Raw genomic sequence first — 21,509 nt, 5'->3', positions numbered from 1 at the left:
GCATATGTGGGCATTATCATACAAAAATTTAGTATCCAATGATACGAATACTCTTGTGCATCAAAGACATTCAAGACCATGAAAGACCAAAATTTTCTCTTAGATATGGTCATACTCCTATAGTATTAGAGAAGATAATTTGGTGATGTTCCATACAAACTATTTTAATAATAATAACTTTGGACATTAACCCGAATAGTCATGTGAATGAATTGTATATGGGAGTAGAATATCATAATGTTGGCTTGAAAGTTTTTGGTAGAATTCACAAACGCACTCTCTTTTTTACATGTGTCAAAGTATATGTTGTGTTACCAAGATTAGCATATATACATAATGTCTATAGAGAACCTATTGTTAAGTGAAACCGCAAGACCATACAAAGCTTCTATCCAAGTTCATCCCAAGAAAGTACTTGATAGCTATCCATAAATATTTTCTTCAACAAAGAAAATAACGTCCTGGAGGGGAGGTTTTATGTAATCATGTTAATGTATAATGTGAGTTTGAAAGGAGGGGCTTTGAAATGTAAAAAATTCAGGTAATTTAACAGAGATACATTAAAATAATGGGTTTTTATTCAATTTTGAAAAAAAAATCTAAAATAAAAAATCATTTTATTCATTCAAACATATTAAAGAGAGATTATTTTAATACCCCATGAACGCACATTATATAGGGGGTATTGAATGATGAACCTCCGGAGATGACGTCATAGCCACATTAGAGCTAGGTGTAGACATACCAAATGTAAGTATGCTTTTAAGGTGACTTTGATTCACCAAGGGATCTAGGAAAGGGTTGAGACAAAGGAGACAATGGAGATGGCCTAGTTTAATTAAGCATTAGGTATGAAGGCTACCTTGTAAATTATCTCAACATAAAAATCACTCCTTAAATTAGCCTATATCACATATGTTCAAGAGATTATTAATACCTTTGAATCATGCTTAATTTACACGATGGGTGCACTCTTTCAAGAAACCTTACCCAATTTGATACATACACAAATAAAATAGATACAATCCTTTCCCATTAACCCACTTGATTTAGTACAAATTTGTGGAAATGATACCCTGATATTAAAGCTCTACATGATGAAAAACAACTATATCTTATAGAGTCTTCCTCTTTCAGAAAGATTACAATGAAGTCATAGCTTGATAATTTAAGGCTTACCCAAAGATAACTTTTAAGGTATATTCTATCTTCAAAATTTAATTAATAAATATATCTATTCACCCATTTTAAATAATTACAAGTCCTAAAAAGTATCGTATAAAAATACCAATTTTCAATTTTGATTCTTATCTGATATAAAGGGGAGATCAGATTGAATCTTTCATGGATGCTTTGATTCTAGAATAGTAACTTATAAATTGCATGGTGTACAATGAACAATTAGAAGCACTAAGATGACTAAAAAAGCCACAATTCATAGTATCGAAGATAACTACAATTTACATTCATAGTCATAGGAATCATGTGGTTGAATTAGCTTGGAATGGTAGTTTATCAAACCAAAAAAAGAAACATATCTCAAAAAATGCAAAATAACATAGCATGGAAACTTAGAAAAAAATAAACTCTTACTAAAATAAAATTTTCTTATCATTAACTTGAAAATAGAAAAGGTAACAAATTTTGAAATGTACAGTGCTTAAAATCCAAGAAATTAATTACTTTAAAATACTACAAGCAAGTCAACTTGACGATCTCAATTGTGGGAGAAAAAGAGAATCAAATGTCAAGTTTATTTATGCTTTAACTTTGTTTAAGAGCAACAGTGAAACCATTTTGAAAGAGCCACATGTCATTCAAAAATTTAAATTTCCTAGATTCAATTTTTGTTTCTAGCGTGTTTACTTCATTCACATTTTCTTTAGTATTCAATAACTTATCATTTATTTATTTGATGGTTCATGAGTCAAAATTTGTGTGTGTGTGTGTGTGTGTGTGTGTGTGTGTGAGAGAGAGAGAGAGAGAGAGAGGACCTAACACCAATTGAGGGCTACCCTTCCAAAAGAAACTATATTTATGACTCTTCTATATAAGACTAGAATTGAGTTCTCCAAGCTTGAAAGAGCATCAAATTCCTCTAGCATCTCATACTAATTATATTTAGAGTTTGATGACTCAATTGGGAAGCATCTCTCTCAAGGTGGATGAGGACATTAACCACACTAATGCGGGAACTTTGCATGCTGGGTTCTCGTTTTCCATGTTTTTGAAGCTTCTTTAGACCGAAGGCTAGCCATTGATGATACAACTTTTGGAGGCACGCAGAGACACATTGAAGCTTTATGGGTCTCTCAAAAGTCTTCATCTTCAAAAGCATAATTAAAGTGGCATAAAATTGAGGACCTTGCCAATGTCACCAAAGGTCCTATCATGGGAGAAAAAGGGTATTTGCCTTCCTCCATCCTTGAAATTCTTTAGATGACGAGCTCTCTTCCAAGCAATGTAAGAATGACGATGCCCTCTACACTTTCTTTGAAAGACAATTTACATATGTATGAATCACCGTCTGAGCTTTACCTTGGATGTCATGGAACTATCCTTGTCATCTACAAGAGAGAGTGCCAATCTTGCTCAAAAGAGTTTCCTTGTTTAGTAATTGGAGGATAATTTAATGATTCAAGGAGTCTCTTCCTACCATGGATCACTAGAATTGACCGTGAGTCTCTTCCTACCACTGGATCACTAGAATTGACCGTGATTCTTGTAGATGTGGACTTATTTGCATCCCAAAGCACACAAAATCTATTGGAATAGTGCCCAAGTTGGGGGGGACATATCACTTATCCTAAATGAACAACCAAAGAGGTAGGAAGTGTTTCCATGTGCGTGTAAGATCCCATTATTTGCATCCAAACTGGACACCTATGGCGAATCAAACTATGGTAATCTTTAGTAAGTGCTCATGGCAATACATGTGTCAGTCTCTCTCTCTCTCTCTCTCTCTCTCTCTCTCTCTCTCTCACACACACACACACACACATCACTTTTTTGTAAATCAATTTGATTTAACTTTCTGTGGGAAACCACAAAGAGAGGAAAACCCACCAAAAAGATGTACAAGGAAAGTCTCTCTCTCTCTCTCACACACACACACACACACACACACAAGCCAGTTTTTCACCATCCGCACTCCTTTAGGTACAATTTCTTTAAGGGCCAAGAGGAGAAATGTACACACACACACACACACACACACAAATTTATCAGAGCGCTTGAGCCTTGCATTCACCACTCGAAGCAAGCACGCTCCCTTAGCTGATTGCTCTCACAAAAAGTAAGCATAGTTGTGACACAAAGCTGTAATTCTTTGAAACGAATTGGCACTGCAAGCTACATTTTCCATAGCTGAGCTGAATGGTTTATTGGCATGTGCCAGTAGCGCTATTAGGCCGAGACATTAACGTATTTTGTCCTTCAATGTAGCAGATATGAAACTTAGAAGCCATCTATTGTAAACCAATAAGATGCAGGGCTTGCACAAGTACTGTAGGCGATGGGGGGGAGAGAGAGAGAGAGAGAGAGATTGATTGATTGCACAAACAACAAGGTGCATTGTTGAGATAAGAGAAATTCTCATCGGTTTCTCTACAATCAGCTCTTTTCCCGCATACTCTCACTTTGATTACTTACAAGAGTAGACTGATATTAAGTGCTCATAGGACTGCTGAGAGAAAGGGCTGCTTTTTTGATGAAAATGCGGCAGGTGCATGATAATGGGGCGTCGTCATGGTATCACAGCCTTAAATCTGGATCGATACGACACTATACATGTGAAGAAACCTGCATCAACATGACAATGTTAGAAACTATATCAAAAAGCAAAGAAAAAGTCGACCAAAACCAGTGAAGCCACCTTGTAAAGTGAAACTCGGCTTGGTGAGGGCCCCTGAAGTCAGGCTAGTTTGGATAACCAGCCGATCATCAAACTCATTCTACAGCATTGTATCGAAGCTCACAGCTTCCTTAATTCACATCTGGAAGCAGAATCTGCGCACCTCTCCAAGACTCTCCCTTATCTAATGTTATTGGAGAAAGAACTGTGCTGTAAGCGACTGATATGAAGGGCTTGTCTCCATCCGTGACTGGACTGGACACCACCAGGTTCTCAAACCCACGATTTTCAAAGAGTAAGGACCTTCGCAAACCCTGCAAAATTGTAAACAGCTGGGACATGGGCCTTATTCATTCATAACAGGCATTTCTTTAGAAACGCAGAACCAAACAAAGGAAAGAAACCTTAAAGCAAAGCAGCTCAGAGACAGCTCTCCATATTGATATCTTTCAATTCTCCAGAGACACTACTTGCTGGCCTGCCTGAGGCTTTTGTTAAGAGAGAAAATTTTTGCTACCCCTTCACAAGCTGCAGCAACCAATGATTGCCTTGCTTTGCATTGCAAGCTGTTGTCTCTTTCCTTATCAGCTAGACACAACTTTAGAACCACAGCATAAAAGGGGTTTTTATATGCCATCATCATGACACAGACTTTTACTAAGGTTTCTGCCATGTAAGCCTCAGATGTATATATTATATAAAGGAGCATGCAAACGCCCACAAACACATACATTATTATCACTGATGAAATGAAGTTAGCCTCTGTCCCGTTTCTGATGAAGCCTTGGCCCTGTTGTCAAAGAAAATCAGAGCCTCTTGATCTCGTACTTTGCCCTACGCTTGGAAGAGCTCAGTACTCTCGTCCTCTTTATCCTGTGGTATCCCCTTAAAATCTGAGATCAATCCTCCTTTAGTCTAACCCTTCTCTTCTTGTCTCTCCTCTACTGCCTTCGCTGTCTCCACCTTGTCCACTGGACTTTCTTCCTTTATCAAGCACTTCGCTGCAATATGATTGGTCTCTCTACAAGTGTAGCACTTTCACCACTTACTGATCCCACTCTGCCTTCTCTTCTGATGTCAAACAAGGAACTTCTTCACCTTCTTCCTACACTTCCTCAACTCTATCCAACGGCTTCTCCTTACTCCTCATCTACAAAAGCCAATGATCCCATGAGCAAAGCATAGCCGTCCTGTGCATGGGCCATCATCCCTTGTATGCTCGCGACCTTCTACTTCAAGCAATACCTTTCCGACTCCAGAAGCAGACCGCAACAGTATAGCTCCATCTCGAGAGAGACCATCTAAAATGAAGCGAGGGGAAGAAAAGAACTCCAAAACCTCTGGTTGTACAATAAAAGAGCGTCGGTCTTCTTCATCCCTGGGCGCTTCCAAACTGTGAGAGTATGTGCCTCATAAGCAGGTGCCAACCATAGGACAGGCGTCAAACAACTGTTTGAATCCCACCCAAGTACCTGGTGCATGTCCATGAAGCAATAAAGTCAGCCACCACTGCCTCTCATTCCCCTTCGGAAAGAGGTAGCGTTTCTGATTTTGGAAGCTTCCCTGAAGTTGCCTCCTGAGAAAGCTGTGCCAAAGCTTTCGTTTCATCTCAAAAGTCCTAAAAAAGTATCCAACTTTACGTTCTGGCCTCCTTCCTTGAAATCTTTCTATGTCCACCTCTCTCCGCCGGCTTCATAAGTAGCCAATGGGTATGATACGCTCATCTTTTGCACTTCCATTATCTACTTCCGCAATTTATTTTGCTATTTGGCCGTTATTTTCAGCTTCAACCTCCACTACGGTCATCTTCACTTGGTGTTGGACGGTCGGTCGTTTTGAGCACGGGTCCTTTCTAGCTTGGCGCTCATTTTGGTTCTCTAGATTTGTTAGGACTTTTTTGTTTTGTTTTCGGAGTCGGGTAGGGCATGCCCGACCGCTCCCCTCATACACCAAAAAAATATAGAAGAAGAACGACCAGGACTATGCACCCGGAAACCAAAGGTAGACACTTTTGTCACTAGTTTCCTCTGGACTACGAGAGGCCAGAATTATCTACACTCTTAGGGCCATGACTAATCCCTTGAGAGACCCATTTCGCCAACTTGATTTGGGCGTGACAACAACCAAGTACCTCTGTTCAGAGGCCCAGGTACTGCGAGACTTGCTTTGGTCTTCCCTTTGGAGTTGCCTCCTCCAGGTAACTTATCGCTCACCTCACTAAACTACTTTTGAAACCCGACGGTTTTCCCCTAGGAAATGCCATACCCGTTGTTAGGTGCAGCGGAATGATTGTTTGCGCTTTGCTCAAGATGAGTGCTCCGAATTGTGCTCAAGGTTCCTTTTGTTCTTATGGAAGGTAGAGCCTTCCGTTCTTAGTGAGAGAATGCTATGATCACAACAAAGTGAATGGACACTGTACATACAAATGTATGAGACTGAGAGATAGAGAGAGAAGAGAGATATGACACCAAAGACGTAAAACCCTCCTCCAAAGGCCCCACTCTCGTCGGCGAGAGTGGTCTACTTATTGATTGCACAATCTGGTACAAATGGTATGCATGTGACTGATGCAAGTCTAGGCTATGTCGACGATGACGACGGTGATGACAAAATCGACCTAAGGGCTGAAATCTGCAATCTTTCTACTACTGTCCAAAAACGCTATGGGCTGAAATCTGCAAATCTTCTATTTGCTGAATTTCGACTCTATGTCGGTGACAATGTTGATGGCGACGATGCGACGACGACGCGCTGAAAAATGAAAACGCTGATCCTAGGGCTGATTCTGTCGCGATAGATCTGCAAAACGCTGAGGTTGCTGGCAGATGCAAAAACGCTAGGGCTTAAAATGAAGTCAGCTTTTCATGAAAAATCCGCATACATTCGTGCTCATTCATGAGCGAAACGTGCTAAACATACAATATGTCATGCCTAGGAAAAGGGATCACATAAGGACGTTGACTAAAATACAGGAAACGATCATGAATGAAACATTCGAACAATGCGTGCGTATCAATCATGCGAACACAAAATACTTCCTGTGATGGTTCTTTGGACCTAGGCTCGGGAGCCAAGATCAGTTCTTCCTGAATGATCGAATCCTCCTGTGGGGGTTCTTTGGACCTCGACTCGAAAGCCAAGATCGGTTCTTCGTGATTGATCAAATCTACAACGAGGTTAGCTTCGCTAGAAAAAGCATCCACAAACACATCATCCTTGTGAACAATCACATCATCTTCATGCAACTCATCATGCTTGTGAGAAATCACATCTTTATCATTCAAATCATCATGCAAATCATGTCTATCATGCTTTGGAGAAGAAGAGACTGAGAGAGTCTCCTTTTCCTGATTCTCTTACATCTGTGCAAAGATCAGAGCAGCTAGAGAGGAGGGATACAAGGCATATCACTAGGAAAGGTATTCTAAGTGATCAAGCAGGTTGTCCTAACTTATGGCTAAGTGACGAGGGGACCCCTAAGGACACAAGGAACTTAAAGCAAATGGCTGGCGTACAGAATCCCACATATAGCGCTGACTGTATGGATCTCCGCAATTCGCGCTGACTGTTCGTACGGCCTGCCGGAAATTGCACTGACAGCTTTTTGCAGACTTTGACGCCAAGTTGCTTTTGAACACTAACTGCTTTTGAGTTAGTGCTTTTGGGGCTTTGCTTTTGGGCATCCCTTACCTTCAAATAAGTGGGCAAGGCCTCACTTCTCAGAGCATTTGGACGCAAAGTCTGAGAGTGAGCACCTACCCACTCTCTTGTACTTTGAACACAGATTAATACAAAAAGAAATATGGAAAGGGGGTCTTTGGGACCAATACCTCTTGGCACGGAACTACGCCGGGCCGTGTCGACCTAATTGTGGATTGTAAATTGTCTCGAAGTGATCTCTGTTATGTCGAGGTAGAATCTTGACTTGATGTGTCCAAGTTTGTTACAGTGGTATTAGAGCGCGGCCAATTTCTCTTCTACCGGAAAATCCGATCCTTTACTTGCGGCACTTGTGGATTCCAACAGAAATCAATCGACTTCTTCTGCATCTGCGAATGCGGGAGGAGATCACGGAGAAGATTCTATGAGCAATCAGAGGAAGAGTACGGCCCACCTCGGCCTACTCAGTTCGAGATTGAAGAGATGGGACATCGACAATTGGTTGACGAGGCAACAAAGCAGATGATTAAAATTGCGAAGGATCCAAAATTTGCAAAATTTTGCCCCAGCAATCCCTCGCAGAAGTACACACCCAGTGGTGGCAGAAGGCCACAAAGCCACCCATCAAACCGGCACTCAAGAAACCTCCTTCTCCAAGGATGTTTACAAAGCAAGAATTAGAAGAGGTGGTTCACACACAGATTAGCCGACTTTTGGACGCAAACAAAAAATCCAAAAAGCACGATAAAAAGCATAAGAAAGGAATGGACTTCCCGGTTGTTTGGGTCATCAATCTTCTTTTGCATCGGCGAGAAAGTAGAAGAAGCATGTACGATTTGAAGGACTACCCAGGTTCTTCTTCTTCTGACAGTCCTAGCTCTCCTGACTTGAGCGAAGAAGACAGAAAAGGCAAAAAGCGAAGCAAAAAGCAAAGCTTTGAAAAGGGCAAGAAAAAGGCGAAGAAGCGTAAATTTCGCCCAGTTTCTGACAGTCCTATAGGGGACTCGTCCTCAGACAGTTTGGACTCCGACGATCACATGTTTTATGCAAAGAAGAAGCATTTCCATAAAGCCAACCAATATGACTTCCTCGAAGATAAAAGCAAGAAAGTAAGAGAATTCAAAGAAGGTGGACAATCAATTAAGTTTGACTCTTTTTCTGGATTTCGAGATGCTCCCAAGGGCTTTGGCCTTCATACAGCAGTTTGACATAGCTTTCTCTAGAGGGCATTACTCAGAGAACTCCAAGATTCGGAGGGCTACATCTTTCTTCAAGGGAAATGCTCGAACATGGTGGTCCACCCTTCTATTGAGAAAGGAAGCTCCAGTTAAATGGTTGAAGTTTAAGAGGCTTTTAATTTCTTCTTGGCTGACTCGGGAGTATGAACGAGATATACAAACTGCTTGAAATCATCTTCGAATGACCAAGGGAGATTCTTTGGACACTTATTGCGATAGATTTCGGAGCTCTTTTCTACCAGCCTCTTCATTTAAGAAGGTCTCGTTCAAAGAACAGATTGAGCGGTTTTGCTGCGAACTTCCTACACAGATCCGAGACTACTGCTTGGAACAAAAGTCAAATTCTATTCAAGAATTGATGGGTCATGCGAAACGGGGTTTTGCCACACATTCGAGCAATCTGACTTACCCCACTGATGAGATCGGAGAACCCAACAGACTTCTAATAATGTAAGTAGAAAGAGGAAGAGTTCCCAAGAAAAGAAAGACAAGGATTCACGACCCCGACTCACTCTTCGAGAGAGGGCCAACTACATCAAAGAGGGGAAGTGTTTTGGATGCGGGGAACATGGGCACGTCTCCACGAAGTGCCCTAAAAAGGCACAGCAAGAACAGAATGAAGACAGGTCAGAGAGTTCAAGAGCAACTGAGGAACATGGCAGAAAAGGCAAGATGAAAGCAGGACTGGTTCCAAATTGCATGGATACTCACCCAAGCATGATTGATGAAAGTAAAGAACTTTGCCGAGCTTGGGGCAAAGTGAAAGATCAAGAAGCTGTCACGAACTGCTGACGTGTCAAAGCCCTGAAGAATGGAGCCAACTTGCAGATGCCGGCCAAGGGGCCTATACCCTAAGAAGAACAAGTAACAGAAGAAGAAGTCCTACCAACTTATGGGGACCCCGTCCGAGGGGGCCCCAAGTGACATAACGGATTAAAATAAAGCAGGACCTACACACAAAGGCTTGCGCATGAGCTGATGACGTGGCAGTTGTACGAACACTGCAGATTTTTTGATGGCTGATGACGTGGCAGACTGTACGGATCTCCGCGTTTTGCGCTGACTGTTGACGTGGCAATTGTACGGATTTTCGTGATTTACGATGGCAGCTTTTTGGCATTGCTTTTGAACCAGAAGCTTTTTGAGTTTGAAGGCTTTTCATGTAAACTGCTTTTCATAGGCCAAAGGCCTTTAAATATGTGCTAAGGGCTCATTCTTTGGCATGCCTCCTAGAGAAGGTGCAGAGTCTGGAGTACCGGCTTGTACTGAGTTGATGTGATATAAAGAAATACTGAAAGGGGCACCAAGGTTTGGGGCCAATACTCTCTGGGGTGGAATTCCGCCACTCCATGTCGCGTGTCGTCTCTCTTTTTTTGTTCAGTTGTTATTTGTAGTGCTTAAAGTTGTTCAATCTGTTCTTTTCTATTGGCACACGGTGGTCGTCTTGTGACAACGGTATTAGAGCATCAGTCGTGTGCTTCTCTGAAAGCATCCCGGTCCTACCAAAGAGGAGACAAAGAAAACCAAAGACTGATGGAATTTTATTTTAAGTATCTTCGGCCCCCGACCCCGGGCTTATTTATTTGAAGTATCTTCGGCCCTCGACCCCGCACTTATTCGCCACTCCCACCCTTCATAAATCGCACATCAGGCGCGCTTCCGTCCTCACCGCTCATGTCTTACAGGGCATAAGCCAAAAACATCACTTGCAAGAGGACTTAAGATTTGTTTCGAGTCACTATTTTTCTCAAAAGCAGTGCCAAGCAGATGTTGATGTCTATGGCTACCAAGCTGCACACTTCCAAGGACTTGGCAAGCTTTCAAGAAAAACTTTGCCCAAAGTTATATGGTTTCTGACATCTTCCTTTGGAGTGCAACTTCTGGCAGAGTGGGATATCCTGAAATGCTTGCCATGGAAACCCTAGCAGATTATAACTTAAAATTCCTCCACATCTCTTTGTAGATGTCTCTTCACGAGCAGATGACCTTGGAGGTCCAATGTGATTGCTATCTTGGGACTACCATCGCCGCCAAAGAAAACACTGTCTGTCCAAGAGCTGATGGACCATGCTGTGCTCGGCTACGACCTTATGGAATGAACCTAACCCTAATTTTTGGTGCAGGTTTTAGGATGGAAAGTCATTCGACTTTTTGAGCTCGACTGATGTTGAGAATGCTTTTTAAGTTTGAAAAATGTTTGAGAACTTGTTTGGTGATCTTGTTGGAATTTGTTTGAAATGGATGGTATCGGTTTTGAACCTGTTTTGGTGCCAATTTGAAATGTTCGACTTTGGTTTTACTACCATTGATTCATGATTTTACTCCCGGGTGGAGAAGTGAAAATACTGTTTTGGTATTGTTTGAACCTCGGAACGACGTAGGCCGATGCCTGGGGAGCGTTTCGTTCTATGTTTGAAAACCTCGGAACAACGTAGGCCGTTGTCTGGGGCAGCGTTCCGTTGTATGCTAGAAAACCTTCGAACCACGCACGCTGGTGCCTGGGGAACGTGATGGGAACCATGAAACCGGCCTGTAACCTTACTAAAGGGCGGTAAAATTAGGCTTTCACCCAATCTATACGTGTTTAACTTTACCTGTACTTTATGACACAAAGTAATTTCACGAATAGCGTGACTGGAATCCACAACTTGGTAGCTATAGTGCTCCTAAGTAGACAATGACACCTTGTTGGCCCCAAAGCTTGGCGCCCCTTTTGGTATTTCTTTATTCCAATTGAACTTGGAGGAAAACCTGTAATCTTCTACAAGCTGTCCCACTTTTATTGGGCTGCAGATTTCCTACTCTAGTCAAATTTCGGCAGCATAACGACAATAGAAGGCTTCAGAGACAAAATCGCCATGTAGCAGGTGCCTTTCTACGCACATTAGAGCGCTTTTACAAACCTGGCGAGAAAATACAGCACGCTGAATTCTCTGTTTTAGCCTTTGAAATGCACTAGAACACCTATTTAGCAGTTCCCTAGCTTCCCCGAAGCTCCTTGGACTTTTAGGCATAAAAAAGGGTCAAAACCCTAAGCCTGCAAAAATTACAGCAACCTATAATTCTCTGTTTTGAGCTACGTTTTGCGTGCCGAACGCACCTGTAGGTAGCCATTGAGATCCTGCAGGTGTAGGGCTACTTGCTCTTTGATTTAAATGAGATTTCTTGCGAGAAATCTCTCTAAATCAACTTGTACTTGCTCTAGATTAACAGTTAGCTAATCCGATACCTGTGCAAGAGGCTCTTGCCTCGGTAATCAAGCATAAATTTCGCCAGATGAATAGCCCTTGAGCTCGGCATCACGATTCTGTATTCAAAACGGGAGAGAGGTGCACGAGAGCGGAATCGTTGTGCTACATAAGACAGAGGAGAAGCCAACCTTTCCATTAAAGTTGTGATCACCTGCACACTCTACTCACACATACACAATAGCTCACAATGAACTTAAATCAACCTCTTCTCTTGTTGAAATCGATTTTGGGCGCTCCCCTTGCTGAGGTGTCCGTGCAAATGGCTCACAGACTACCAAGTGTCCATTTTGTCCATTTGGTTTAAATTCCTAGTACCCACCAACTTACGAAGTCTCGCCAAGGGGCCCAAATGACTAACTGAGCCTAGCCTCCCTTTTACTAGTCAGATTTCAGTGTTGATCGGCCCAGTCGTCTCGTAGCTGCCTAGCCTTGACTCTTGCGGGTGAAACTCTCGGCCATCAATCGTTTCACACTGGCCATGCAATGTTCGGGTATAGTGATTTCAAAAAGAGTCCCAAAAATTAAATAAAAATCAAAGGAAGGAAACCAACATATAAGGTTAGTGTTTGTCACAATCTCGTGAAATCCCGTGCTGGGACTTTGCTTTTCTTCATCTCCCTAAAGACTAAGAGTTAGAGGAGTGTTGTCTCTATCGGATTCATTGCAAGAACCCATGTGCTGCAGAAAAGGATCAGATCCTTCGGAGAAGAAGAATCGTCTGAGCTTTGATATCACTGTTACAGGCTTGGACACTCCAAGCGAGAAATCAGTCGCAACACACAAATAAAAATTGCAAATAACAGAACTTGGATAGAGAGAGACAGAAGAGGAGAGTCCACATGGAACATCGGAGTTCCATCCCTAGAGCCTTACTTGTGCCCCACAATTCAGCAAAAGGCAGACTAAGCATCTTTAAAATACTATTTTGCCTATAAAGCCGAGCCAAGATGTCAAAGAGCAATGAAGTCCAAGAGAAAATGCCCCAATAGGGGTGATGGAAACACAGATAAGGTGGCTAGCAATGAATTACACTACTATTCTAACTCTCCATTTCTAGGGGATGGGCGATACACCCACAAGAAACAGGACCCTAGAACTCTAGCACACCACATTGCCATGAGTAAAATCACTTATACAACAATTCTGTCTCTTCAAGGTGTTCTTACATCCAATGGTATGCCCCAAATGGCATAACTGATACACTAAACAGATTTCGGTATAATAGCTGCCTGATCTGCATTGTGTACCTTGCACAAACTCACACTGGTCTAAAAAGCCTAAACTTTGTACATATCATAGCTTATGAAAGCTTGAGCTCTATTTCTGACCATCATAAACAGAAACACACAAGCTTTGATAATTAAACATACACTTCAAGCAAATGGAGATCACTGATATTGACGAGAGTTATCTACGTTGAGTGAAAACAAATTTTTCAATGCTTTGATTCAATAAAACAATGCAATAATATATCTGTTCAGGATTTTCATATGTAACATGGATACACTATCTAATAAGCAACTCTTTTGCTTTGCCCAATCTAAAGACAAAGCATAAGAATTTGCAATACATCCAACAAAAGGTACATGAGTCAATCCGTAGTGAAGCCTTGACAGTACCACAAACATCAAACTCTTACCTCATCTGTTATTCGCATCTTATTTGGAGGATTGGAGTAGACTTTATGTACTCCATTGGTGACAGAAATAATTTCCCCAAGTTTCTCCGTAAACCAGTGCATCTGATCTTCATTTGAGTTGCCTTCACTATGTTTTTGCACCTCACTTATGCCGTTCGGTGTCTCGGACTGTTTAGATTTATCCTGCTGAAATGGGACCACAAACCTTTTCAACTTCTCAAAGAAAGACCAATTTTGATTGCCTTGAGCAGCCTTTAGAGCAGCTTCACTTGGACTAAAATACTCGCAACCATCCAATCCCACACAACAAACTGCTTGCGAAGACCTGATTGCGAATGCTGTTGAGACAGAATCAGTAAACCTCAAAGGTCTTCTGTCCTTATTAGTGAGCGTAAGAGCAGATGCAAGTCCTTGATTAGTAAGGGTAAAAATGTTATGTAGCTTGAAGTGATAGTCATCTCGATTTTCATTGGCACACCTTAGAGTCACCTGCATGGCTTCAACCATGTACCTTTTGTAAATCACTAACCCAGAGAGGAAGAGAACACAGTAGAAACCCTCAGACTGCAAGAATAATGGCAACACACACGCAATGAAACAATTTTAAGTTGAGACATAGAACAACTCTAGTATTTGCATCCTATGAGCAGCTTTGAGATTCACATGATAGTCTTTGCCACTTAATAACAATATAAAGTCAGCAGCAATAATTCATATTATTTTATTTTTATTTTTTTGTGTTGAAAAGATCCTTCTATGAGTTTTGAAATTGTCTAATGTGCTACATCTCCCCTAGCAAGAAGGTACACAGTACAAAAGAAAAAAAGGGGAGAATCTTGTTAAAGCGAGCCTCAATGTATTTGACATAATTTATTTGAGTTGCATAGGGCAACTTTCTGTGGGAAATATATAAGGGCCTTGGGCCTCTTACTTTGTATCTAACTGATCAGAGTTGATTGGAGCTCTCTCTCTCTCTCTCTCTCTCTCTCTCTCTCTCTCTCTCTCTCTCTCTCTCTCTCTCTCTCTCTCTCTCTCTCTCTCTCTCTCTCTCTCTCTCTCTCTCTCTCTCTCTCTCGTGCATGTCCGGTGCCGAATGTGTGTCACATCTATGCTTCCGCACGCTATTCTGACATGGTATCAGAAGTCTTCGGCTTGTGATCCTCAACGATGGAGGAGGTCATTTGTGAAGCAGACGATGATAACACAGGCTTGGATCAGCTCTATCAGACAAGACCACAGGTCACCCCGAAGAGGAATTTGGAATTGCAGCCGACTAGCTCTATTGATGCCCCTCTAATAGCGTTTTTGATAATGTTGACCCTCTAGCAACCTTGCGCTTTTATTAACGCTGCTCCTCTCATATTCAGCCTATCGATTTTTAATTAAAAGGATGCCTCCCTATCTCATAGCTTTTAAACACTAGTCCTGTAATTGGACAATCAACTTGATTGTCCTCTAATTGGACAATCTAGTGTCTTGTAAACACAAGCTTTTGCCTAACTTTGTGGTGTATGAAAAAAAAAGCCTAAAGCGAGGAAAACCAGCATGAAAGTCTACCTTAATCCTCGAATTATGTTGCAAGTTATGTTCCGGCCATTTTGCGATGGTAGATAGGCAAATTAAAGCACTCAACCTGCACCAACTTTCACTAGTAATGGAAAGTTGGGCTAGCAAGAGAAAAATGCTCCATCATTGGGTGGGCTAGCCCATCAAGGGCTCAAAAACGCTTCGTTTAAGAACTATAGCGGCCATTGAGCCCCCCAACTCCTAAAACTGCATGCGGGTTTGAATTGCACTAGCAGTCAAAGACTGAAGATTTTCGAAGATTCAATGCTTTTCCAGAGTTCTATAAACATCACAAGTCATTCCTTTAACCGAGGCTCTCATTTTAAATGAGAGGGAATGTCATGATTGTGACTATGTTACAGTATTACATCTACTCCTAGTTGCAGATACACAAAGTGCTATGCCAAGGAGAACCCCTACGCTTGGATGGTCACGACCCTTCGCTCAAGAGACATGCCTCTTCGCCAAAAGCCACAATCCTTCGACGACTTGTCACAACCCTTTGCTCTACTGTTGCGACTCTTCGTCCAATGATTGCAGCTCTTTGCCGAAAGGATGTGTCTTTACGTCTAAAGTCATGTCTCTTCACCATGAGACCTGTCTTTTCATTTGTGTCTCTTCGTCTCCTATATAAGGAGCCTATTGTGCTCAGTTTTTATTCATTCATTCAAGCATTCAATCAATCAATCAATACACATTCAGTCTCTTGAGTCTCAGTTCGATCTTAAGTATGAAGTTTTAGTCTTAAATATAGGATTAGCACCACTAATCCTCACACTCTGGCAACAGAGCAAGGGGGCCCCTGACATCCGGTGCTGTCCCTCTCTCTCTCTCTCTCTCTCTCTCTCTCTCTCTCTCTCTCTCTCTCTCTCTCTCTCTCTCCTTCATTGTGTTCGTTCAGTTTCTCTTTCCAAGTGAAGTAAAGTAACCTTGTGTTTGTGTGGAGTACTAGATCCGAGCTATATCCTTAACATTTCCACTGCACATTACAAGTGTTTCTTTATATTTCTTCACATGGTACAAAACTCCCCTGGCTCTGCTCTGCATCTCCCGCGGGTAGACTGCTAGAGTGAGAACCCATGGGTCTTATTTAAAGGCCCTAGGCCCAAAAGCAGTTTACATGAAAAGCATTCAAATTCTAAAGCATCTGTCTCAAAAGGGTGAGTCCAAAAAACTGTCAGCACGCAACGTTTCACATAAATCCATACCGGGCCACGTCAGTAGCCTGTCAGCGAGAATTGTGGCAGTCCATACAGTGCTGCGTCACCATGTTAGCACGAATTGCAGCAATCCGTACAGTGTTAGTTAGCATGTCAGCGCAAATTGCGGGCTATCCGTACAAGTCTGCCACATCATTGGCTTCATACGCAATTGACTTTGTGTGTGTGTGGGTGGGTCTGGCTTAATTTTAACTGTCTTTGGGTCGATTGGGCCCCATCAGACGGGGTTCCCATAAGTTGGTAGACTTTTATTTATTTGCCCCGTTGTTAGGTGCAACGGAATGAATGTTTGCGCTTTGCTCAAGATGAGTGCTCCGAACTGTGCTCAAGGTTCTTTTGTTCTTATGGAAGGGAGAGCCTTCCATTCTTAATGAGAGAATGCTATGATCATAAACAAAGTGAATGGACACTGTGCGTGCAAGTGTATGAGACTGAGAGATAGAGAGAGGAGAGATACGACACCAGAGACCTTGTAAAACCCTCCTCCGAAGGCCCCACTCTCGTCGGCGAGAGTGGTCTACTTATGATTCCACAATCTGGTACAAATGGAATGCATGGGACTGATGCAAGTTTAGGCTATGTCGACGATGACGATGGGGATGACGAAGTCAACCTAATGGCTGAATTCTGTAATCTTCCTACTGTCTGCTGTCCAAAAACGCTATGGGCTGAAATCTGCGACTGAGGCAAAAACGCTGTTTTTGGGGCTGTTTTTTGTGGGTCTTTGACGCTGAAAATCTGCAGGTTTAGGGTTGAAAACTGATGATCTTCAAGGCTGAAAATTGAGGTCTTTCTTGGGCTGAATCTGCTACTTCTTCATGGGCTGAATCTGCTACCTTTCGGGGCTAATCTTGATGGTCTTTTAGGGCTGCAATCACTGCATGTGCCGGATCTGCAAGGCTGAGGCTGAAAACCAAAAACGTTGGGCTGTTGTAAACCAAAACACTAGTGATGCTGGTTTTTCCAAAAACACTAGCTTCTCTGTGACCTCCGGCGATGAAAGACGATGCTGATGCAAGCGCTAGTGACTGAGGATGGCGATGTTCCTTGTTGAAAAACGCTAGGACAATGGGGCCCGGGGGATCTTGCTTGAGGGAGTCGCCCCAACGGTTCTTGCTTGAGAAGTTGCCTGTTGAGCGGTGGAGCTCTTGCTACCTCTTCTACCATTTAGTGTCAACTTGGTTTGCTTATATATTTTCTTGCCCAATTTGCCCTACCTACTTTTGTTGGAAAGTCACTTAAATTAATAAGTGAAAAATGCAAAAAATAGATAAAATAGGGTAAATGCACTGGAAAATTTCCCTGATGGAATCTGATGGATTCTAATGGGAATACTGATGATCATGCTGTGTGCAAACAACGGATATGCATCTATACTAAGTGACGGGGCATGCACGGTCTACGAATAGACTCACAAAAGTACCAATCACTTCTAATCTAGACTGATTGAACCCTGATCATGCTCTAGCTTGTCCACGGACACATAGGGCTGGATGTGTCACATGACATCCTCTCCTTTTCAAAGTGAGGTACTGGTACCGAACTGTATGGCGTCGAGGGAGATCGCCAACAACATCCGGAATCCTGGAAGGGACTCTTCACCGGCCCACTCTGATGTGTGGGTCGTGCGGTACTTGAACTTCATAAAGGTCTGCAACGCTTGCTTCTTTGGGCCGCGCCGAAAGCGACACAAAGTTTTTTGAGTTTCCTTCGATGCTTCAACTTCGTCGAGAGTCATGCTTCTTTCTTCTTCAAGAATCTCCGTGGCTGAAAATCCCTGAAACCATTTCCAACACACAACCATGAACATATCTATTCCATGTAAAGTGAGTGGAAAAAATCGTGTCTTCCTCAAAGACTGTGCATGCAATGTAGATAAACAAATAGATGGAGTGACAAACCGTTCATCAAACACATGCAAACAATGAGATCGAATCTTTCTCTTTTGATCTAGAGCAATCAACGGTGCCAATTCACAACGGAAATGCCCATGCTTCGTGCTCATACTTTCATGTGCTCGTTCTACGAATGTGTCATGCCAAGGAAGAGACATGGAATGTGACTTCCTTGAATGCATACTTTTCAGCTTTTCATGAACAATCCGCATACATTTCGTGCTCATTCATGAGTCAACGTGCTCAACGTACGATATGTCATGCCTAGGAAAAGGGATCACATAAAGACGCTGACTAAAATATAGGAAACGATCACGAATGAAACACTCGAACAATGCGTGCGTATCAATCATGCGAATACATAATACTTCCTGTGAGGTTTCTTTGGACCTAGGCTCGAGAGCCAAGATCGGTTCTTCCTGAATGATCGAATAGTCCTGTGGGGGTTCTTTGGACCTCGACTCGAAAGCCAGATCGGTTCTTCGTGATTGATCGAATCTACAACGAGGTTAGCTTCGCTAGAAAAAGCATCCACTAACACATCATCCTTGTGAACAATCACATCAGCTTCATGCAACTCATCATGCTTGTGAGAAATCACATCTTGATCATGCAAATCATCATGCTTGTGAGAAATCACAACTTGATCATGCAAATCATCATGCTTATCATTGTCAATCAAATCATCATCATGCAAATCATTGTCATTCAAATCATCATGCTTCTCACAATCATGCAAATCCTGTGTGTCATGCTTTGGAGAAGAAGAGACTGAGAGAGTCTCCTTTTCTTGAATCTCTTGCATCTGTGCCTGAGCTTGAGAAACGAGTCGCAAGAACTCTTCCCTGTATTGGTTGCTCTTTCCTTTGACGGCGGCTACAATTCTTTCTTGGTGTCTCCGCTCTATTTCTGCTCTTCTTTCTGCATGTCTGCGTTCCATTTCTGCCATTTCTTTCTGCATTTCTTACTTCACGTTCTAACTTCTTTCCATAAACATCTTGTGGAAAGCCTCCATAGGAGTTAGTGCAATCCTTGACATAGATGGGGAAGTCAGAAAAACCTCCTGGTGGGGAAAATTCTTCTTCGCCTCTCTCATGCTCATCACCTCCAAGCAAAGTATCTATTCCGCTTCGAGTGATGACCATTCTGAAGTCGTCGGTTCTTGTGGGTTCTTGTGGTCTTGGGTTCTTAGTCACGAGGAACTTGGGTTCTTGGGGATCTTGGGTTCTTAAGTTCACGGGAATTGGTTCTTGGGTTCTTGAGGGTCTTGGGTTCTTGAGGTTTTCTTTCGCTTGCAAACCGCGTTTGAGAAGGATCTTCTCTTCACCCGAGTTCTACTCCTTCCGTGGGCGCACCCCTTGCGGCCTTGCGCTCACACCAAGGTTGCTTTTTCCCACCTCACATCGATTTGGCCGGGCCGCTAAGTGCCGGTCCGCTCTCAATGAGTGAAAAGAGGCACAAGGGGATGCTGGACAAGCCCTTCTTTCCTGGATTCCTGTCACCCTTAAAAAACACGATTAGGAATCGACACGTCAAGAGAACTTTGGTTCTGCGATCGCAACAAGCAAAAAAAATTCTTGTGATTCTGTGTTCCTTTCCTTTGTGTGGTTCTTTCCTTGAGTTATTCAGAACACTACCAAAGCTCTGATACCAATGTTAGGTGCAACGGAATGAATGTTTGCGCTTTGCTCAAGATGAGTACTCCGAACTGTGCTCAAGGTTCCTTTTGTTCTTATGGAAGAGAGAGCCTTCCGTTCTTAATGAGAGAATGCTATGATCACAAACAAAGTCAATGGACACTGTGCGTGCAAGTGTATGAGATTGAGAGATAGAGAAAGAAGAGAGATACGACACCAGAGACGTAAAACCCTCCTCCGAAGGCCCCACTCTCGTCGGCGAGAGTGGTCTACTTATGATTGCACAACCTGGAACAAATGGAATGCATGGAACTGATGCAAGTTTAGGCTATGTCGACGATGACAACGGGGATGACGAAGTCGACCTAATGGCTGAAATCTGCAATCTTCTTACTACTATCCAAAAACGCTATGGGCTGAAATCTGCGACTGAGCCAAAAACGTTGTTTTTGGGGCTGTTTTCTGTGGGTCTTTGACGCTGAAAATCTGCAGGTTTAGGGTTGAAAACTGAGGTCTTTCTGGGGCTGAATCTGCTACTTCTTCATGGGCTGAATCTGCTACCTTTCGGGGCTGATCTTGATGGTCTTTTAGGGCTGCAATCACTGCATGTGCCGGATCTGCAAGGCTGAGGCTGAAACCAAAAACGCTAGGCTGTTGTAAACCAAAAACGCTAGTGATGCTGGTCTTTTAAAAAACGCTAGCTTCTCTGTGACCTCCGGCGATGAAAGACGATGCTGATACAAGCGCTAGTGACTGAGGATGGCTGGCGATGTTCCTTGTTGAAAAATGCTAGGACAATGGGGGATCTTGCTTGAGGGAGTCGCCCCCAAGGGTTCTTGCTTGAGAAGTTGCTTGTTGAGCGGTGGAGCTCCTGCTGCCTCTTCTGCCATTTAGTGCTAACTTTGGTTTGCTTATATATTTTCTTACCCAATTTGCCCTACCTACTTTTGTTGGAAAGTCACTTAAATTAATAAGTGAAAAATGCCAAAAATAGGTAAAATAGGCTAAATTCCCCTGATGGAATCTGATGGATTCTGGTGGGAATACTGATGATCATGTTGTGTGCAACCAGAGGATATGCATCTATACTAAGTGACTGGGCATGCACGGTCTACGAATAGACTCACAAAAGTGCTAGATCACTTCTAATCTAGACTGATTGGACTAATTGAACCCTGATCATGTTGTAGCTTGTCACGTGACACCCGTACTCGGCAGGACCTGTAAGTTGGTGTCACGAGGACGTGGCAATTGCTAACTTGAGTTGTTGATTTCTTTCCGATGATTTTTGTTTAATTTTTGGGACCCTCTTTTTGAAGTTGCAAATGGCCGGAATTGTATGGCCAGTGTGAAACGGCTGATGGTCGAGAGTTTCACCCGCAATCAGGAAGGGCCACCACGAGTTGGTCGGGCCGATCGGCACTAGAATCCAAGCACAAAAGGGTGTCCAGGCTCAGTTCAAAGTTATTTAGGCCCCCGCTACACTTGTCAATGGGTACTAGGAAACTAACTCAAAAGAAGCATAAGGGACACATGGGGCTCCAGATACA

The 21,509-nt window shown here is 42.6% G+C and overlaps 1 protein-coding gene across 1 annotated transcript in view; it reads right to left on the bottom strand.

Moving 5' to 3' along the window:
* Positions 1–3,552: 3,552 nt before the first annotated feature.
* The window catches only part of LOC147464025 (protein NDH-DEPENDENT CYCLIC ELECTRON FLOW 5-like), a 36,881-nt gene continuing 18,924 nt past the window's right edge, over positions 3,553–21,509 (bottom strand). Inside the window, exons 2-5 of the mRNA XM_086492455.1 lie at positions 13,642–14,130; positions 4,017–4,167; positions 3,875–3,907; positions 3,553–3,801 (exon numbers count right to left, since the gene is read on the bottom strand). Of these exons, the coding sequence (XP_086348581.1) occupies positions 3,746–3,801; positions 3,875–3,907; positions 4,017–4,167; positions 13,642–14,130 (729 nt within the window). The 3' untranslated portion in view covers positions 3,553–3,745. The remainder of the gene's footprint in view (positions 3,802–3,874; positions 3,908–4,016; positions 4,168–13,641; positions 14,131–21,509) is intronic.

The sequence above is a fragment of the Adiantum capillus-veneris genome, chromosome 2 (assembly GCF_014529385.1).
Source record: "Adiantum capillus-veneris isolate H3 chromosome 2, ASM1452938v2, whole genome shotgun sequence".
Lineage (NCBI taxonomy): Eukaryota > Viridiplantae > Streptophyta > Polypodiopsida > Polypodiales > Pteridaceae > Adiantum > Adiantum capillus-veneris.
Note: the sequence above shows the minus strand (reverse complement) of the source record. Positions and strands in the feature narration are given on the sequence as shown.